The sequence below is a fragment of the Mirounga leonina genome, unplaced genomic scaffold, assembly GCF_011800145.1.
Source record: "Mirounga leonina isolate KUSES-001 unplaced genomic scaffold, KU_Mleo_1.0 Mir_201, whole genome shotgun sequence".
Classification (NCBI taxonomy): Eukaryota; Metazoa; Chordata; class Mammalia; order Carnivora; family Phocidae; genus Mirounga; species Mirounga leonina.
In genome coordinates, this window is record NW_023270504.1 from 21,066,667 (window position 1) to 21,084,448 (window position 17,782).

General features: G+C 44.6%; 1 protein-coding gene across 4 annotated transcripts in view; it reads right to left on the bottom strand.

Annotated features, from left to right (window-relative positions):
- Nucleotides 1–17,782, bottom strand: part of ETV6 (ETS variant transcription factor 6) — a 146,477-nt gene that overhangs the window by 30,610 nt on the left and 98,085 nt on the right. For all 4 annotated transcript variants that reach the window (XM_035028209.1, XM_035028208.1, XM_035028211.1 and 1 more), the window contains exon 3: nt 5,998–6,132. In XM_035028209.1, the coding sequence (XP_034884100.1) occupies nt 5,998–6,132 (135 nt within the window). The remainder of the gene's footprint in view (nt 1–5,997; nt 6,133–17,782) is intronic.

The window sequence follows — 17,782 nt, forward strand, 5'->3', positions numbered from 1 at the left end:
ATCTATCTATCTATCTATCTATCTATCTATCTATCTATCTATCTATCAGAGAGAGAGAGAGAGCACAAGTAGGCAGAGAGGCAGGCAGAGGGAAAGGAAGAAGCAGGCTCCCCGCTGAGCAGAGAGCCTGACATGGGGCTCAATCCCAGGACCCTGGGATCATGACCTGAGCCAAAGGCAGGCGCTTAACTGACTGAGACACCCAGGTGCCCCTCCTTGACACTTCAATTGTCAACATGATCTCAGAGAAGTTTTTACAACAACCTGTAACAGGATGGCTGGATCAGCTATAAACTTCATCTACTCTGGTGTCTTGTCAGCAGCTATACTGAGGAAGCAGCTCCCAAGGAGTGACCAGCACCAAGGGGCTGCTTCCCAAGGGGGATGACAGCCAGGCCTTCTGCTCTCAGAAGCCAGTGCCAGACTCTGAACTCACATTTCTCACGGGCTGGGGCATTTTCTTCATGCTAAGTCCATTCATTCAGAGGTAGTCAAAGATCTACAGTGGGTTACTTCAGTCCGAATCAGCATGAGGTTTTGACATCACGACTTGCAGACATATAGTGGTGTCTCCAAAGTTGTCTTTGATGGGGCACCTGGGTGGCTCATTTGGTTAAGTGTCTGACTCTTGTTTTGGCTCAGATCATGATCTTGGGGTCGGGAGACTGAGCGCTGTGTTGGGCTCCACGCTCAGTGCAGAGTCTGCTTGAGAGTCTCTCTCTCCCTCTCCCTTTGCTCCTCCCCTGCATGAGCTCTCGCTCTCAAATAAATAAAATTAAAAAAAAAAACTTAGCCCTGACCTTTTTGTTTGTTTGTTTAGATTTGGCAATTTCAAGTACCATGAGGCAGAAAAATTATAAGCAGGTGTGCTGGCATCTGCCACACCGTACCCTGGTCAGGGGACCTGGCTTGGCCTCCTAATCTCCCCAATTCTACTCATTGCTCCATCTTCTGTCCCGTTTTCAGGGTGTTTGCACAAAACACATGAACAAAAATGTTATTTTGGTTGGCTCATTCATGCTGCAATGGAATGAACACAGGCATGAGAGCTAAGTGGACCCAGGGCTAAGTCTCAGTTTTGCTACTTGGTAGCTGTGTGGTCTGGAGGCTCTTAGCTTCTATCACCTCATCCGTAGAGTGGGGATAACATTACCTTCCTTATAGGGTAATTGTGAAGATGAAATGATTTGGACATGTAAGAGCTTAGAACAGGGCCTGGCACACAATAAGAGTTAGCTAATATTTTGTTCCTATGAAGCAGATTCATATACCTCATCTTCTTTAATTATCTCATTAAAATTGTGTAAAGTTTCCTTCCTCCAAAGCAGTCTTTGGGCACTTGGATTTGGCAGTAGAGGGGGTTGGGGGTGGAGGGGAAATATTTCCCTCAATAAAGCAATCACATAAATGAAAATCTCTGGGCTACTGCAGAATGCATGGCACCCTCCCTACTCCCCACAAAGAAATGACCTCTCTATTCTCGGGGCCATTACCATGTACTGGTTGTAGGGAGAACTGAGGTCAACTGTTTCGACACTTGAAAGTTCTATCACTTAGGATTTCCACGTCCACCGAGTGAAGAAGAGCTGCCTGCCCCAGAGCAACACTTGTGTCTTCAAAGTGTGTCCACTGTTGCAGGAACAATCACAACACTGCATGTGTGAATATTTTCAAATTAAAGTGATTAAAAATCACCTCCCGCTCTCTTAGATAGGACACAGGAGAGGGTGGGACTAGAGAGTTGAAATTATAAGAGGGTCCCCCACAGGAGTCATAGGATGAGAGCATATGATAAACACAACTCTTGCTCCTTCTCTCTACAGACTTGGGCCTATCCAGTCCGACAGGGGTAACTCTAAGGAGCTGGCCCCGTTTGGAGACTAGCTCAACTGGAGGCATATTTTATACTGCTCAATGAGCTATTCGGGAATCATTATGCAAGTAGTTTTAACACCAGTAGGGCTACTGGCGATCGAATATATACTTAGCGACAAAGCCTTTCTTGTAAATTATTCCATAGGAGTTAGAAGTAACTGATTTTAGAACCTAAGGTGTCAAAAGAAGTTGATATTATCACTGTGTGACAAAATGCATTTATTTTATCATCATTTGCTGATCTGAAATTTCTAAGGATGTTTTATCTCCTGGTTTTGGTGAAAGAAACAGTATCATTTTTTTCCTGGAGGAGTCCTGTTTCCTTCTTACATAACTATCTACCTAACATCTAACTCATTCATATTATGCAGATAAAATGAGTCACAACAATCAAAGAAAAGAAATCCACCTGCACTGAGGCTTTCAGTCATGAGATAAGGGGATGGTGCCACTCTTGGTTTGACCACTAAGAGGGGTAATATTACCAGCAGTTCCTGGTAAGGTGAGACATGGAAGGACAGAGAGATGTTTAACTGATTCTGAGCTACACCAAACAAGACACACTTTGGACTTTCTGGATTTTAGTTGCCCAAGACCCTGACAGTAGAGAATGTATCTTATTTACCTTCCTATCACCCAGGGAGACCCAGACTTTGGAGGGAATGTAGGATTTGGGAGTGTAGGAGATCTGATACCATTCAGTCTAACCCCTGTCTCACAACTGGGGAAACTGAGGGCCAGAGAAGAGAAACTCTGCCCTTAAGCTTTGTTCTGGCAGAATAGAGGATTCGAGCCTGGTTTCCTGACTTCCAAATCCCATCCTTTAAAAAATTTGATCGAAGCTCACCATGCGTGCCAGGTGGTCCGGGGTGGTCCTGCTTTGTGCCCGTTGTACCTGCTGGAGGAGTCCTGTTCCCTTGTCACAGTGGCTCGGGATGGGTGAGAGGTTACACAAGGCTGCCTTCATTGTAGAATACTGCGCTCTCACATAAGTAAATAAGGGAAGAGGGCGGCCATGCTGGTTCTCCTAGACCTGGGTGGTCAGCAGAGGACTGCTTTGCCCCAGGCATGACACAATTTCAGAATTGTGTATAATACGGAGAAGACGAATGTTTACAAAATAAAAGGTAATGGAATTCGTGGGATCGCCCACCTCTTCCCTCAGAGCCTGGAGGGCAGCCTCTGAGCTGTAATACCAACTTCCTAGCTCCGGGCACGGGCACACATCTGCAGTCGCAGAGAGGGGGTAAACAAAGCCTTGTCCTTGCACTTCACTCTGCGCGCCTCACTGTGCCAGGCTGCGGAGGGGCCACACCCGTTCTCCTCTGGGATGTTCCTGCTCTCTTTCCTGTCACATTATCTGTGTGTCAGGTCAATCCCATCAATGGCAACTTACTTTTACAAAGGACTGTACTCCCAGGGGTGTGGACCAGGCCACAGGGGATAGAATATTCGATATGTACAATCTCACTTTACAGAGTTGGGGTTTTTTTGGGGGGGGGGGAGGAGGAGATCTTTCTGTACGTTAACAGATGTCCATATTAGTGTTTTACCACTCACAAGGAAGTGTGGCGGCATTAATTCTAGAGACCAATCATGGTGAGCTGGGGATTTTTTCTTTTTGGTGGAGAAAAGGGAACAAGGTAGGAGGTGTTTGGAAGTGGGGACCTTGTACTGGTTGATTCCCTTCTCTGGAGGGTCCCCCCGTCACCAATGGCAGCTGAGGGGCAGGCAGCCTGTGCATATCACTATACAGATCTTCTCAGCTGATACTATCCGACAAAGACCTAAACTTCCCTTCTCGCATGTCCATCTGTTCACCTGAGAGAATGTGCGGTGTCTAAACAGGCATGGACCCTCTGGTCTTGATTCCTGGCTGACGGCTTAAAGGAATGGTCTCTGAGAACACACTCCTTTTAAGAGCTGGCTCTGAAGCGAGCGCACTGGTCCACAGGGTGATGAAGCCCTTGATCTTGGTCTCATTAGTTCCATCCTTTAACCTAGGGAATCACCACCACCGACATCATAACACCCGAGAGTACAGCTCATTATGGCATATGGAGTAGCACATCTGTATTTACTTGGTCTGAGAGGAGCTCTGAGAGTAAGCCCGGCTTTCTCTATAGATTAGCTCCTGCAAATGAGAAGAACAACAAACACCTACTTCTGAGTCAATTCAAGGTGGAAGGACTTGCGGTGAGAGACCAGAAGCTTCCCATCACATTTGAGAATAAAAAGAGGAATACGAATTCCAAATGGGATTTTTTTTTTTTTTTTTTTTTAAATAATGAGTACAGGAGAGAGAGATGGGAGGGGGGGATAAAGCCCATCATCACACACCTTTTGTATCCGAAGAGGCAAGCTAGGTAATATGATTCTTGCCTATGTCAAGCTTCAGTAAACCCACCTCCTCTTCTCTGGAATAGCTGTTGGCTATTATGCAAGCCGGAAATGTACATGGCAGGAAGAAGAACAGAGAAACCGAATGGGCGGGGGGGGGGGGGGGGGGGGGGGCAGCTGCTAAATTAAGCAAGGGTAAAGCTGGGGGAAGAAAGGATGAGAGAAACAGGCAGGGAGCAGGCAAGAGCCGCTCGTTTATTCCCCATCACGAAAGCAAGGGGGCCTGCTGTGAGACACTTGGCACGAGGAAGGGATGGCAGTCGCCTGGAGTCAGGCTCTCTTTTGTGAAGTGTTAATTAAGAAAACAAATAACTTCTCATTTTTTAATTTACCAACAACAAAACAAAACACGAGCCCTGCTCTCGAGAAGGCTCAATCAATTTAAGGAAATATCCCAAGGAACCAGGATTGGAGGCCCCGAGTAATCCAGTCCTAAGGAAAATGGCAAGTTGAAAAGCATTACTTTGTGCCCCCGTGTCTGTTGTCTAACCGATGCGCACACACATGGACATCACGCTCCTCAGAGGCACGATGCATCGCTGCTCAACGGAATCACGCATCAAGTTAAGACTTTAATAACCTAGGTCTGCACCCAAACACCTGCTTTGGAATGATGTCCAGCGCCACAGTTCAATTCTGGTCTTTTGTTTCTGTTTCCTACCAATGATTTTAGGACTGCTGGGACTTACCAGAGAAGAGCAGCCCGGGGGGCTTAGCAGGTACATCTGAGGTAGGCACTTACGTTGAGTACACTGCAAGAAGCCGCCTTCGGTGCACGAAGGAGGAGCCCCTGGTCCACCAGAGTTCACAGGGTTTGAGTCCGTCTTGTTCCCCCAGCTTTTATTACCCTCTACTCACAAATTTTCAAAGACCCCCATTACTCTCCTTCATCAAAGCCCTCTCCATTCTGGGTCCAATATGAGTGCCTTGGACTAGCTCTGCAAAAGCAAAATGTTGATTGTTGTTGAAATGGGGTGATGGCTCATGGGGGTTTACTTACTTCATTCTCTCTATTTGGGAGAAATCTCTATTGTTTGACATTATGCAGCACAAAAGGTTGAGGGGGGAAAAACGATAAGCCTTATAACCCAAGTCATCTGATGGCTCTCTTGCTCCAGGGACTCACTCCATCCTACCTATTCTCTCTGCCTGGAGGGTTCCCCACTTTATCCTTGCTTACCAGAATTCTGCTGGACCATCAAGGAAGCCTCCAGAACCACCTGCTTCATGAGGCTGACCCTGATGCTTGTGCCTAGATGTAGTTTCCACCCCACTGACTCTTTTTTTTTTTTTTTTTAAGATTTTATTTATTTATTCATGAGAGACAGAGAGAGAGAGAGAGAGGCAGAGGGAGAAGCAGGCTCCCAAGGAGCAGGGAGCCTGATGTGGGACTCGATCCCAGGACCGTGGGATCATGACCTGAGCCGAAGGCAGACGTTCAACCATCTGAGCCACCCAGGCGCCCCTCCACCCCACTGACTCTTAACAGCTATGTTTTGATACTCATCCATGTACCTCATTTCTCTATCAGACTGCAGAGAACCAAGAGTATGTCTCATTCATCTTGGCATTTCCCTCAGTGGCTTCTATAAAGCAAGCACTCAATACATGTTTGTTCAATGACAAACGAATCATGTGAATAAGAACAACTTATCAAATAAACAATGACACCTCTTGGATCGTCTAAACCTCACGCGAGGAAAGAAAAGCCTCCTCTGGTACCTTCTTCATGGTTCTGATGCAGGATGACTTCTGGCTGTGTGTGTATAGAGTTTCCAGGATGGAAGAACGGTGAAAAAAGAATCCGAGGTTTTCTCTGCTTCAGAATATGCTGAAGGAGTTCATAGAGCACATCACCTGGAAAGAAAGAGGAAAGAGAACTAGAGCAATGGGAATATTCGACTCTATTGTTGGCACAGAACCAAAGACATAATGGCGAGCCAGGTCCACATGCCAACCTACCCCCATGGAGCACGCGGGGGAAATGCAGAGGGTTGGAGCCATGTGCTCGTTTTTTCATTGGACTTTTTAAATTGTGCAAGTAATATACGAAAATAGTTTAAAAAGCGCCGAAAACCAGAAAGAAAACAAAAATCACCTATAATCCTATCACTAAGAGAAAGAAGTCCTATTCCTACCACCTATGGTTTTATAGTTAGAATCAGGCTTGTACTAGTTTCATACCTCTCTTTTTCCCCTCACGTTATTGAACTGCTCCACTAGCTGCAAAATGAGAGCCCATCACGCGGATGCACCAGACTTTATTGGACATTTCAATGACTCCAATTTATCGCTATTATTCTTGTGAAAAATATTCTTTTCACATCACTCTTTGCTTGCATTTCAGATTAACCAAAGAAGGATTATGAAGTCATTAAGTATGAAAATTTTTAATGTTCCACTGGCAATTCATACATTCTTCATAGAGATCTTCCAATGGAAAAAAATTGCCTTTTGAACCCACTCTAATCCCAGGCAGGAAGAGAATGAGGATGAAAAAAATGCACAAGTCCGGTCAGAGGTGCTGACTATTGAAGATACTCTATAAAGAATGGCATGTTCTGGGATGCTTACCTCCTTTAAAAATACACACAGGCATTGCTCCAAGGCTCTACAGTCTCTAGAAAATCATCTCTAGATGTCAGCCCCTTGCGGAGGATGGTGGGGGCTCGTCTGAGCTAGGGCCCTCTGTTCTGATATATCTGGTATTTAAAGTGTCCACGGAGTAATTAGCAAAAAACAAAACAAAACAAAAAAAAACCCACCCAAAAAACCAAAAGCACAAAAAAGCCCCCCAAAACCTGTCATGGTCTTATGGTCATATGGTTCATATCTAACCCTTCGGCTTAGATCCAAGTTCAAAAATGCAGGTGGGTGCTCAAAACCCCTTAGGGGTGGGTGATTAATCTTTAATATACCACAGGCCTTTCTGACTGTCCCCCTACGCCCTTCCATATACAGATATGCAGTCAACAATTGTGCCAAACAATGGGCTTTTGTCTCTAATTTTAGCTATTTTTTAACAGATACTTTAATTAACAACTTAATTTAACTGCATATTTTGGGCTACTGCTAAATTTTTTTTCTTTTAAATTCTGTCTGAACCTGAGAAACGCTCCATATTAATTTCTTTCTTTCTGCAAACCATTTGTACCAAATAAAGTTCGAGGGTATTCTGTTCTAAGTGATTCCTGTGGTGCCTTTGTGTCTTTGCTTTGACTTTATTCCTTCCTCTACCTTTGAGTTTGGGTGGTTATTAATATTACTTAGTGACACTATTTACTATTAGGATTCAATAAAGAAAAAGACTTTAAAGAGCTGACGGCCAGCATGTCATTTAGGCATTTCCTGCTAATGACATGGGCGAGAGGACGCCGAGGGTTTCTGCACCAGCCTTGGAAGAATGTTCTGTGGAAGGTAGAACCATGGCACACGCGCGTGCGTTTTTTGAGCCGGGAAGGCTTGGAGCGCGTCTAATCTGAACCTAGTAGCCATGGTAATGTCGTCTCTGATGAGAGGAGGGTACAGAGCCTGAAATACAGTCCTATTTTAATGATTCATATTTTAATCGCTTACAAAAATAAGTCCCTAATCAACACTTTGTTTCTTTTGGTGTAGTGTAATGTCTTCCTGAACTTTTCTTAATTTCCATGGCCTCACACCCGCTGGGTTTTATCCTGTGGGTTTGAGCAATGCTTTATTTCGGTAGTACGCGGAAAGAGAAAACGCAACACTGAAAAATGTGTTCCTGATGATTAGTATTACTAAAAAAAATGGCCAGTAATTAGTGTATCCATTTTGGAAGAGGAGGCCAGGAAATACAAATTTAGTGTCTGTGAGGGTGTTCAGAGAGGCAGGCTGATGTGGCGGGGAAGGCACAGACTGGCAGATGCAGGCCGCCCAGCCCCTCTGCACCTGGTGACCTTGAACACGTCCCTGAACTTCCCTGTGAAACGCAAATGACATCTACCTTCCAAGTCTGCTGCAAAAGTTCAATGAGGGGAATGTGGCAAAGCACCTGGAGGAGGCGTGTGTGCCGTGCATGTTACCCGCTGACCTCTCATCAGAGGTTGCTCTTGGGGCTCCAGAAGCTCTGCCGTGTGCTGATTTAAGACCTGGCAGGTCACTTCTTTTTTTGTGTTTCCATTTCTCTATGTACGTACAGAAAGCGAGGCAACAAAGCAGAACGGGGAAGAGTCCAGGCTCTGGAGTCAGACCAGGGTCTTAGGCATGTCCTTTACCCTCTCTAGGCCTCAGTTCCTTGGTCTACAAAATGGCCATGTTAACAGCATCTACCTCAGAATTCGTGTAAGGACGGGATGAGGTAATCCCTGTAATGAGCTCATCACGGGGGCTCGGCAAACAGCAAGAACTCAGCCAACAGGAGTTGTTTTTGTGACCACAGCTATCCCTGCCACCATCACGGTTCTTACTGATATTATTACAGTGGTGTAGGACAGACCTGTAGACCCTTAAGGCAGTCTCTCACGGAGAACAACGAGCGTGTGGGTCATGGTCATTGTTATGTTCCCCAGCAGAAAGGGCAAAGGTTAATTGAGGCCATTCACCCATCTTGGCTTCTCTGGATCCCTCCTGCTGAGCCCCTCCCCTCCCCTGGGCCTGTTGGGCAGGCCCACAGACGGGCTGACAGGCCCTCCACCCCAGACTCTCCCAGCCTTCTGTACTGGCTCTCTTCTGTCTCTCATCCCAAAGCTGGCAAAGGGAGCCAGGCAGAGAAAGTTACTGTCTCTGTGCGAGAGAAAGCAGGAGAGGGGTGAATCAAGTGGAACTGTGCCAGTTCCTTACCTAAACCATTAGCCCGTGATGAGAACTAGTGAGATCACATTCATAAGTGCCACCTGGGATGGCTGGTTAATGGGTGTGAGCATGGGCCAAAGGTCCCACATTCCAAGCCAGGAAAAAATTGAATTTGAAGACTGTAGAGGATGGCCATAGATGGATCAGTCCATTCACAGACATGTTTTCTCAGCAACCAGGGGCTCAGTTGGGGAATGTGGCTGGCTTAGCACAAATGCATCAGGACTATGGGGGAGAAACCAACTTATGGTGCATAGCCTGGGTACATGTGGTTGGGCAGTAACAGTGTATGCCCACTAACAGCTTGGAATCTTAGGATTCTAGAGGTTACTTAGAGCGACTCAAACTTGTGTTCAGTAGAAGTCCCCTGCCTCCCCTTCCCCTGCCAAGAAGTAGGTTTGGCTGAGTATTTCCAAGGATGGGCGGCTGGCCACAAACATAAGCAAACCATTTTTGGACAGCTCTAGTTGATAGAAAGTTCTTCTGTTGAGTTGGAACTTGGCCTCCCCTGCAAACTCATGTACCTCAGTTCCTAGTTTTGGCTCTGGAACAGAGAACATGTGTCTTGTCTACAACAGTTTTCTAAATAAATAAAGACCCCCCCTCCCCCACCGCCATCCTCTCCCATCTCTACTGCCTCCTGTCCTCTCGAACACCCAGCCTGTTCTCCTGTTACACCTTAAAAATGTTCGTATATACACAGAAGATCACATCTAAAAAGTACCATTAACAAAAAGATCTCTGGAATAAAAAACGAGAGTCGAAAATAAGTTATATTTATTTGCCTGCTGAAAATAAAGAGCACGAGCCATAGCACTGTATATCTAACTTAGCTAATGACCACTGGCTTGAATTCAAAAGGCACTTGTCACAAAATTCTTGGCCCATTTGATTCATGATAAATCTTCTCTGTCTTCCCAGAAAAGCAATACCTAAGTGCTAACTGTAAAAGGCGCTTCTATTGTACTAAGCAATGGAACCAAGGCTCCTGTTTAAGGGACAAGAACTATTGTTGGTTTCTCTATACATCTTCATGCTTATATACATGGTTCACACATTCACATGTATGTACAGAGGTGATGCTGCTGTGAAGCTCGTGAGTTGCAGGGCTTTCACCTGCAGAGGCTCCTGGCAGGAGCCCTAAAGCCATATGTGTCCCCCAAATTATAAGCTTCAGGCCCCATAAAACCTAGATATCCCCGAGTGGGTGCGCACACGCATGGACACACACACACGGATGCACACACGCATACAACACAGAAACCCACAGACTAAACACACATGTAATTCTGTAGTGGTGATCTTGATGTGAAAAGCCAGGCATCCACTCAGAGAATACGAAATTCTATTATTTTATTTGTAATTTGTTTCCAACGGATAGTAAAGAGAGTGAACAAACCTGCCGCAAGTTGCCTTATCAATGTTCCTCGTGTCTGAAGACTGAGAATAGACAGATGCTGTTTGGGGGGTTAAGGTTTCTTTCCTTTTGAGGGAAGAGCCCAGGCTCTGGGGCAAGAGGTCCCAGGTCCCCTGGGTCCTCTATTTGTCAGCTGCACGCCCTCAGGCAAATACTCTTTCTCTGTGAGGCTTAAGTCCAGGCTTAGTGAAACATTCTTTTGTCTCAAACGAGAATAATGCCACAGACTTGGCAGGGCTGATAGGAAGATCAAGTGAGATGATATGAACAAGCACCAGCCCCATGTCTGCGATAATGTGGGCTCAATAGATGGCACCCCTTGTGATTTGATGATTATTCACAGACGTGTCTCCAAAAATCTGGAAACCATTTGCTTTGCTTCAACACTTTTGTATTTAAAGCGCCTCTACAAGTTTCATGAAGTCACATTCATATGTATTGAGTATGTGTTTTCCCGGTTGACATCATTTCACATAGACGCTTCTAGCTCAGGCTCTCTCACTCCCCTAGTTCACAATTGTATCTTCAACCTCTTTCTATGTGATTCTTCCCTTTATCATTTAAGCACTGTCCGGTTTTTCCTGTTTTCTGCACAGACACACACCCCTTGTCCCCATCTTCCCCTCCAGGTACTGCTCCTGGTTCTCTGGTCCCAGCATGGCTGAGCTTGGCCAAGGAGCTGTCCAACTCTGTTCTTGCCACTTCCCACCCCTTCTACTGCGTGTCTCCTCGTGGTCAAACCAGAGGGCAATGGTCGGTACTTGGGGATTCTGCCTTTCAGCAATATTCATCAGTAGCGCTCACTATCTGCCTCCTCCTAGAACAGTCCACGGCTTGGGACGTTCCTACCCCTCCTGATTTTCTTTCCACCTCCTCCAACCCTGCAACAGTAAGGCTCCCCAGGCTCCCACTAGTCTTTCTCCCTGGTAATCTCACCTACTCCCATGGCCTCCATCAGCCCATCGATGCTAAATCTACTCCAGCCAGGCATTTCTTCTCAACTCCAGAACCTTCAGTTATCTCCTAGATACTTCCCTTTTGCATGACATACAGACACCACACATTTAATGTGTTGAACGTAAAAGTCTTTACAACCCACATGGTGTTTCCTAGCACAGGGAATGCCCAGTTGTTCAGGCCAGAAACCCAGGAGTCATGCTTAATTAACTCTTCTCTTTCTCTCGTCCAAAATCTAACCAGTCACCAAGACTTTCAGACTCTGCCTTCTAAATACTCCTGGCATCATCCCCTTCTCCCTGCTGATCCCATCTTAGTTCAGGTCACCACCACTGTTCCTGAATGCCAGCCAAGCCAACTGCCCACATCCACTCTTCACCTTTGCACTTTGTCATGCCAATCTCTGCTTTATTAAAATGCTGAATGGCTTCTACCTGTTTTTATAATAACCTTTAGGGTCCTGAACATGACCTGCAAGGCCCTGTGTAATCTACTCAAGAAATAATAAGTGGCTCGATGAATAGTTGTAAAGCCACAGCATATTCCTTTATATTTACATGCTCCAACTTTGTTTAGCAAGTCCCATACGGTGGGTGGCTTGGGCATTTCCAGTTTTTATAATTATAAATAGGATTGCAAAGGGCATTTTTTCCCCGCTGCCATTGGACTGTGTCCTTGGGATATTTTCTTCAAATGTTATTATCAGTGAAAGAGGCTGATCACTTTTAAAGTTCTTATCCATTCCCTGTTCTGCAGAAGGCTGGGACCCATGCATAGTGTCATCTACAAGGCTACCCAGAGCCCCTCCCCTGGGGTTTCACAACGTTTAACTTCTTGAGTTCAGTAGGTTGAAAGCAGATTTTTATTTAACATTCTTAAAATTTGTATTTTTCAGGTGATGATTTACTATGTGCATATCCTCATGTGAAGATTATCTGAAGTAACACATTCTTAAATTTGCAAACTGTCCTCTTTTCTTTCTCTCGCTCTTCTGTTTTTATTCAGAGATTTTAGTTTCCTTTTGACCAATTCGTAAAAAAAAAAAATAGTGCAAGGGTGGGAGAGATACGTTTCAGATTTGTCATCAAATTCTCTCTGCTGGGTCCTTTCTGCCTGTGGTAGATGTTCAGGCTGAAGTCCAAGGCCTCGGGTCATTCAGTTAAATTCAGTAGTGAGAATGCTAAGGCAGGCACTGGCCCAGGGAGGTCCCACTGGTGGCCATTACAGCCCCCTCCCATTGGGGGACTGCTTGGTTTTCCATCTCTGTTCGACCTTATTTTCTGAAAATTCCATTCAATCCATTTTTGCAGGCTGATTAAATGACAGGCCTTTTTGTTAAATACAGAGTGCCTCTGTAACCATAAACATAAGCTAGTCTTTTACTTAGGAACAAGTATTTGGGATTTAGCTTGATATCTATGTCTGAGACACAGAGATCCTGAGAGAAAGGGAGCTGGTTGTGGAAAAATCTGAATATTGTCTTTAAGACAAGAATAAATCGGGGCGCCTGGGTGGCTCAGTTGGTTAAGTGTCTGCCTTTGGCTCAGGTCATGATCCCAGGGTCCTGGGATGGAGCCCCGCATCGGGCTCCCTGCTCCACGAGGAGCCTGTTTCTCCCTCTCCTCCCTGCTCATGCTCTCTCACGTTATCTCTGTCGCTATCTCTGTCTGTCTCAAATAAATAAATAAAATCTTAAAAAAAAAAGACGAGAATAAATCGGTTAGGAAAGAGATACCTTAAGACAACTGCCTTTAGCTGGATGCAGAACATAAAGAGACATTACAGAGAAACAAAAAAATAAGCTTGTGAGAAAATATGAATATTGTAAAATAAGTATGCACTTTATTAAAGGAAGTGTTGTATGTTTTACACGTTATAGTATCACTCCGTATGGCAGAGGGATTGGTCATCACCACCGTTTCACAAATGGGAAAAGCGAAGTGCTAAGAAAAAATTAAATGACTTTTCTGTAATTGACCTATCTAAGCATTTCTCTGATGTGTTTACACTTTTTTTTTTTTTTTGCTCCGTTCACAGATAGGAGAAGAAAGAGCCAACTCTGGGTGTCTCAATCAAGGATCATGCCTGCTGCAACTCCCACACTTCAGGACAATAATCCCCCTCTGTGACCCATCCCTTCAGATTCTGCGCCTTGATTCTAAAACAGCCAGTTGACCCAGCCATTCAACCCAGCAAATGCACCTACCATTGCTTAATAGAAATGAATTAAGCAAGCTGGTCCAAGGAGGAACTTTATGAAGATAAAGATCAGTATTTTTCACTTAACCTTGAAAGGGAATTTTACCATATTTGAAGGTCACAAGCAAGGCATATTTCCAAAAACAAAGATTCTGGTGCATTGGGGAGGGAAGAAATAATCACATTCTGGTATGTTAAATGACTGATTCACTTAGTAAACCCATCATACGTTTTTTGCTGAATTGAACTGAAGGAACTTTGAAAATAGGCTTATTTTCCATTTTTTGGCATCAATAGAGAGTCTAACATGAATTAAATTGAAGATAACTTGTGGTTTTTGTTGTTGTTCTTATAAAAAATGCATACATAAATCCATTCCACCTTGATGTCTTATAATGGATAACTCTAAATAAGAGTTAATATCAATGCTAACTTGTCTGTTCCTTCTTATTCATGTGTTTTCTCAAGTCTCAGAGTGGTCAAATAATCAAATATCCCTTTGAATTTAAATCATCACAGGCCATTTAAGGTAGTAACTGTCTAGTAGCTCAAAGAGTAGGTAAAATTATCCTGTACAGGTAAAATTTTATAAAGTTACAGTTCCCTTCCATTTATTCTTTAGCTTTGCAAATGTTATAAATTCACCATCTTGTATCTTCTAACTGGGAGGATATTCCAAAGAAAATATCCCATTTATCTTCAGCCTTAAAAACTTCAGTTTGGAGATAATATAATTACTTAAAGCACAGTCTGCATGTTCCCTGCTTTATTATAGAGTTGAAAATGGAGAAGTCTTGTCCTGGAAATGGACGAGATAAGTGTAGTTTGTCAAATTGGCCAAAGAATGTGGAGTTCAGAGAGGCTACCATATTTGGACCTAAGACATATTAACATTTCAGGTAATTATAATTCACTGGGTCCTGGTCCCTCCTCTCTACATTTGAAATGAGTTGTGTTGAGGAGAATGTTATTTCCATATACAGAGAGCTTAATTCTGGGTGAGGCCGGGCAGGAAACAAGGCTGGGAGGAAGCTATAAACATCCATGCACAGTGACGGGGCAACCAGATACTTTTGTTTTATTCCAGCAGCCCCATGACTAGTGAGAAGCTGCTGCTGATTCATCTTAGGCAGCAAAAAAGATTCAAAGAAATACAGAAAAAAACTGGGTGAAGTGTAAGTTTTACAAGGCATAGAGGTTGAAGGGGATCAAAGTATTTATTCATTGCCTATGGGACAGGAGGTTGTGCTACTGAATAGAAGCTAAACACTGTTTCATGCTTGAAGTTGGGCTGAACTGTTAAGAGTAGAAGCCCATTTTATGGAGGAGGAAAATAGGGGCCAATGAAGTATTGTGACCTGTGGAGGAGCCACGTAGAGAACCTGGGCCTCAGGACATCTACTACATCAAATGCTAACCCAGAAAGCCCATGTCAGAAGAAACAGTGGCAAATGTGACATTTGAGAGCTAAAAAAGATTTTCTATCTATACCTTATCTCTACCTTCTTAAGAAGAATGCCAGCAGGTAAAGCATGCCTTCATTGCCCTGCTATGTGGCCACGTCATGAGAATGTCTTCTTAACTCTTTCTTAGCTCTGTTTCCAAACCCTCTGACAACATCCCTCTGTTCTGTGGTTAAGTTTTCTTGCAGCCCCTACTGGCAGGTACCACCTTGAAATTCTGTCCATGGCTTTCTGGTCGATGCCTTAATTAAATCACCTACAGGATACATTTCTCTTTATTCCCAACTCAACATAATGGGGATAATGCTCCCATCTACTATTCCCCGCTCTGGCCTGGCTCTGGTCTCAGAATTCCAACTGCAGAACAGGACCTGTCTTTTTGGATGCTTTGGCATTGCTTGGCCAAAATGAGTCTTAGCCCTTCCCACACATGAGTTCCTCATCTTAGCTCACCATTCTGGGCCTGAAGTCTTATTATTTTACTCTCATTGATCTCGTTCTGGATTTCAATGTCTCCAATGAGGACTGTAGCAAGAACATTCTAAGTAGGTCTCCTGTTTTTAGGGACCCTCTGAGTCCACCCTATGCACTGATGGCCAAGGTCTGCAGCAAAGGGAGAGCTCCAATTCTATTATTCTCCTGATCAAAACCTGTCAGTGGTTTCCCACTATCTGCAAAATAAAATCCAAACTTCCCAACTTGGGCTTTAAGGGACTCACGTGTTGGGTCATAATTCAATTAAGATTTGTTGAGCGCCAACTGGATGCCATGCACTGTGCTAAATGCTGGAGACCAGTCAGCTTAACAAGACACAGCCCCTTGCCCAGATGAACTTCCTGCTCTAGAAGAGGGATGCAGAACAGAAAGCAATCACATATAACATGGGGTGGGTGGGTGTGTGAATTATGCCAGAATTAGGGTATGCTCTGTGATAAAAGAGGAACGGCACCTAGCCCAGGCTGAGGAGGGAAGAGGTAAAGGAGAGGAAGGCGGCAGGGGGTAGTCAGGGAAGCAGGATGGCAATCGGGGAAAGCTTTCCTGGAAAAGGTCAGCGGAACTTCAAATATGAAATGGCAATCAGACATGTCAGGCAGGGGCGATGAGTGACGATGGACAGTGTTTCAAACAGAGGATGAATTTGCATGGCCTTATCTCTGAATTCCATCTCCATACCAACTGACCCACAGTTCCTCTTTAACATCTTTCCTTACCTCCACCTTAGTTGCCTTTCCAAGCTTTCAAAGTCTGGCTCCATGACCATACTCTGGAGCTTTTGTTTGACAAGCCAGCCAGAAATCGCCTCTGCTCTCCCTGAACCTCCTTAGCCCATACTTCTGTACCTCGAGCATGGAGTTGCTCAGCGAATACTCACCGAATGAATTTCTACTGCTCCTTAACTGGGGTCTAAGCACCTCATGACCAGCCTAGCGCACTGACTTCATCTGGCCTCCCACCTCCTGCCTCTTCCCTTCATCAGATGGGCTATCTCACCATCATCCAAATACACTAAGCTAATGCTGCTCCAGTGACCTGGAATGTTCTTCTCCCCCCACCTCCTCAGTTCCATCCATCCTTCATGCTCCAAATCAACTCTATTCCTTCTTTCATAAACCCCATCCTACCCTGTCCTCTCCCCTCTCCAGCTTCCTTTTGCCTTTAGGTTCAATGCCATCCCCCCTTAACTGGACTGCGGGATCCTGTACATCTACCACATGGCCCACTCTAGCAGAGACCTGAGAAAATGGCAAGGGCCTACTGGGAGGCTGTTGCCCATCTTTGCTTCCAGCTTTGAGCAGAGAGAATCTCTGGTTTCTAAGTAAAGTGGACAGAGGTGACTAGGGAGAAAAATAAATCAGCAACGAAAAGGAGTACCTGAGATGAGACGAAGGGGGGACTTACAGACTCATGGAGGAAAGCCAGGCTAAGGGCTAAGTCAAATCGCATCAAAACGCATGACTGTGTCTTCCCTTGTTTGCCTTACATGAATGGTTTTTCTGGAACACACTAAAGAGTTAAGAGTTCCTTTCCTCCAGAGAGGTGACTTTGCCCCTTTGAGTATACCTTTGTGTTTTCACAAGAACAGACAAGGTAAGTATTTTTGCATTAAATTAAAAGGAACTATGTAGTTTCCTTTTAGGTTAGTTTTATTTACATATGTGGTTACTCTAGTTTTTGTATTCTGAGACAACAGAAAGAATCAATGATTTGAGACAAAATGTTTCAGGTATGTCTGGCTCTATTCCTTTGTAGAACCTTAAAAATGATCTGTTTTTCAGAGATAATAAACTTCCAAGTTTCAATAACATCTCTACTTCTGGGGGAAACTTCCTTTTATCATTTCCTCATATAAACGGTCTGCTGCAATTGGGAAAAGCGGGGGAGATACTGTTCTATAACCTTATCTCATCCCCTGTGATGGTGATGTTTCCTCATGACGGTTAGTTTATTAACTTCTGGCAGGCCTCCAGGAGTAAATAAGGGTTGAACGTCGTTGGAACTATACCAAGACCTTACGCAGGATCTTTGCCCTTTGTCAAGACAAAGAGAGTCTCTGCCGGACAAGTTACATCAAAATTGGCCACAGTGAGACTTGAAAGAAGGAGGGTCTGTTGGTACTTGACTAACTAGCCCCTCAAGAGGCATAAACCCCAGA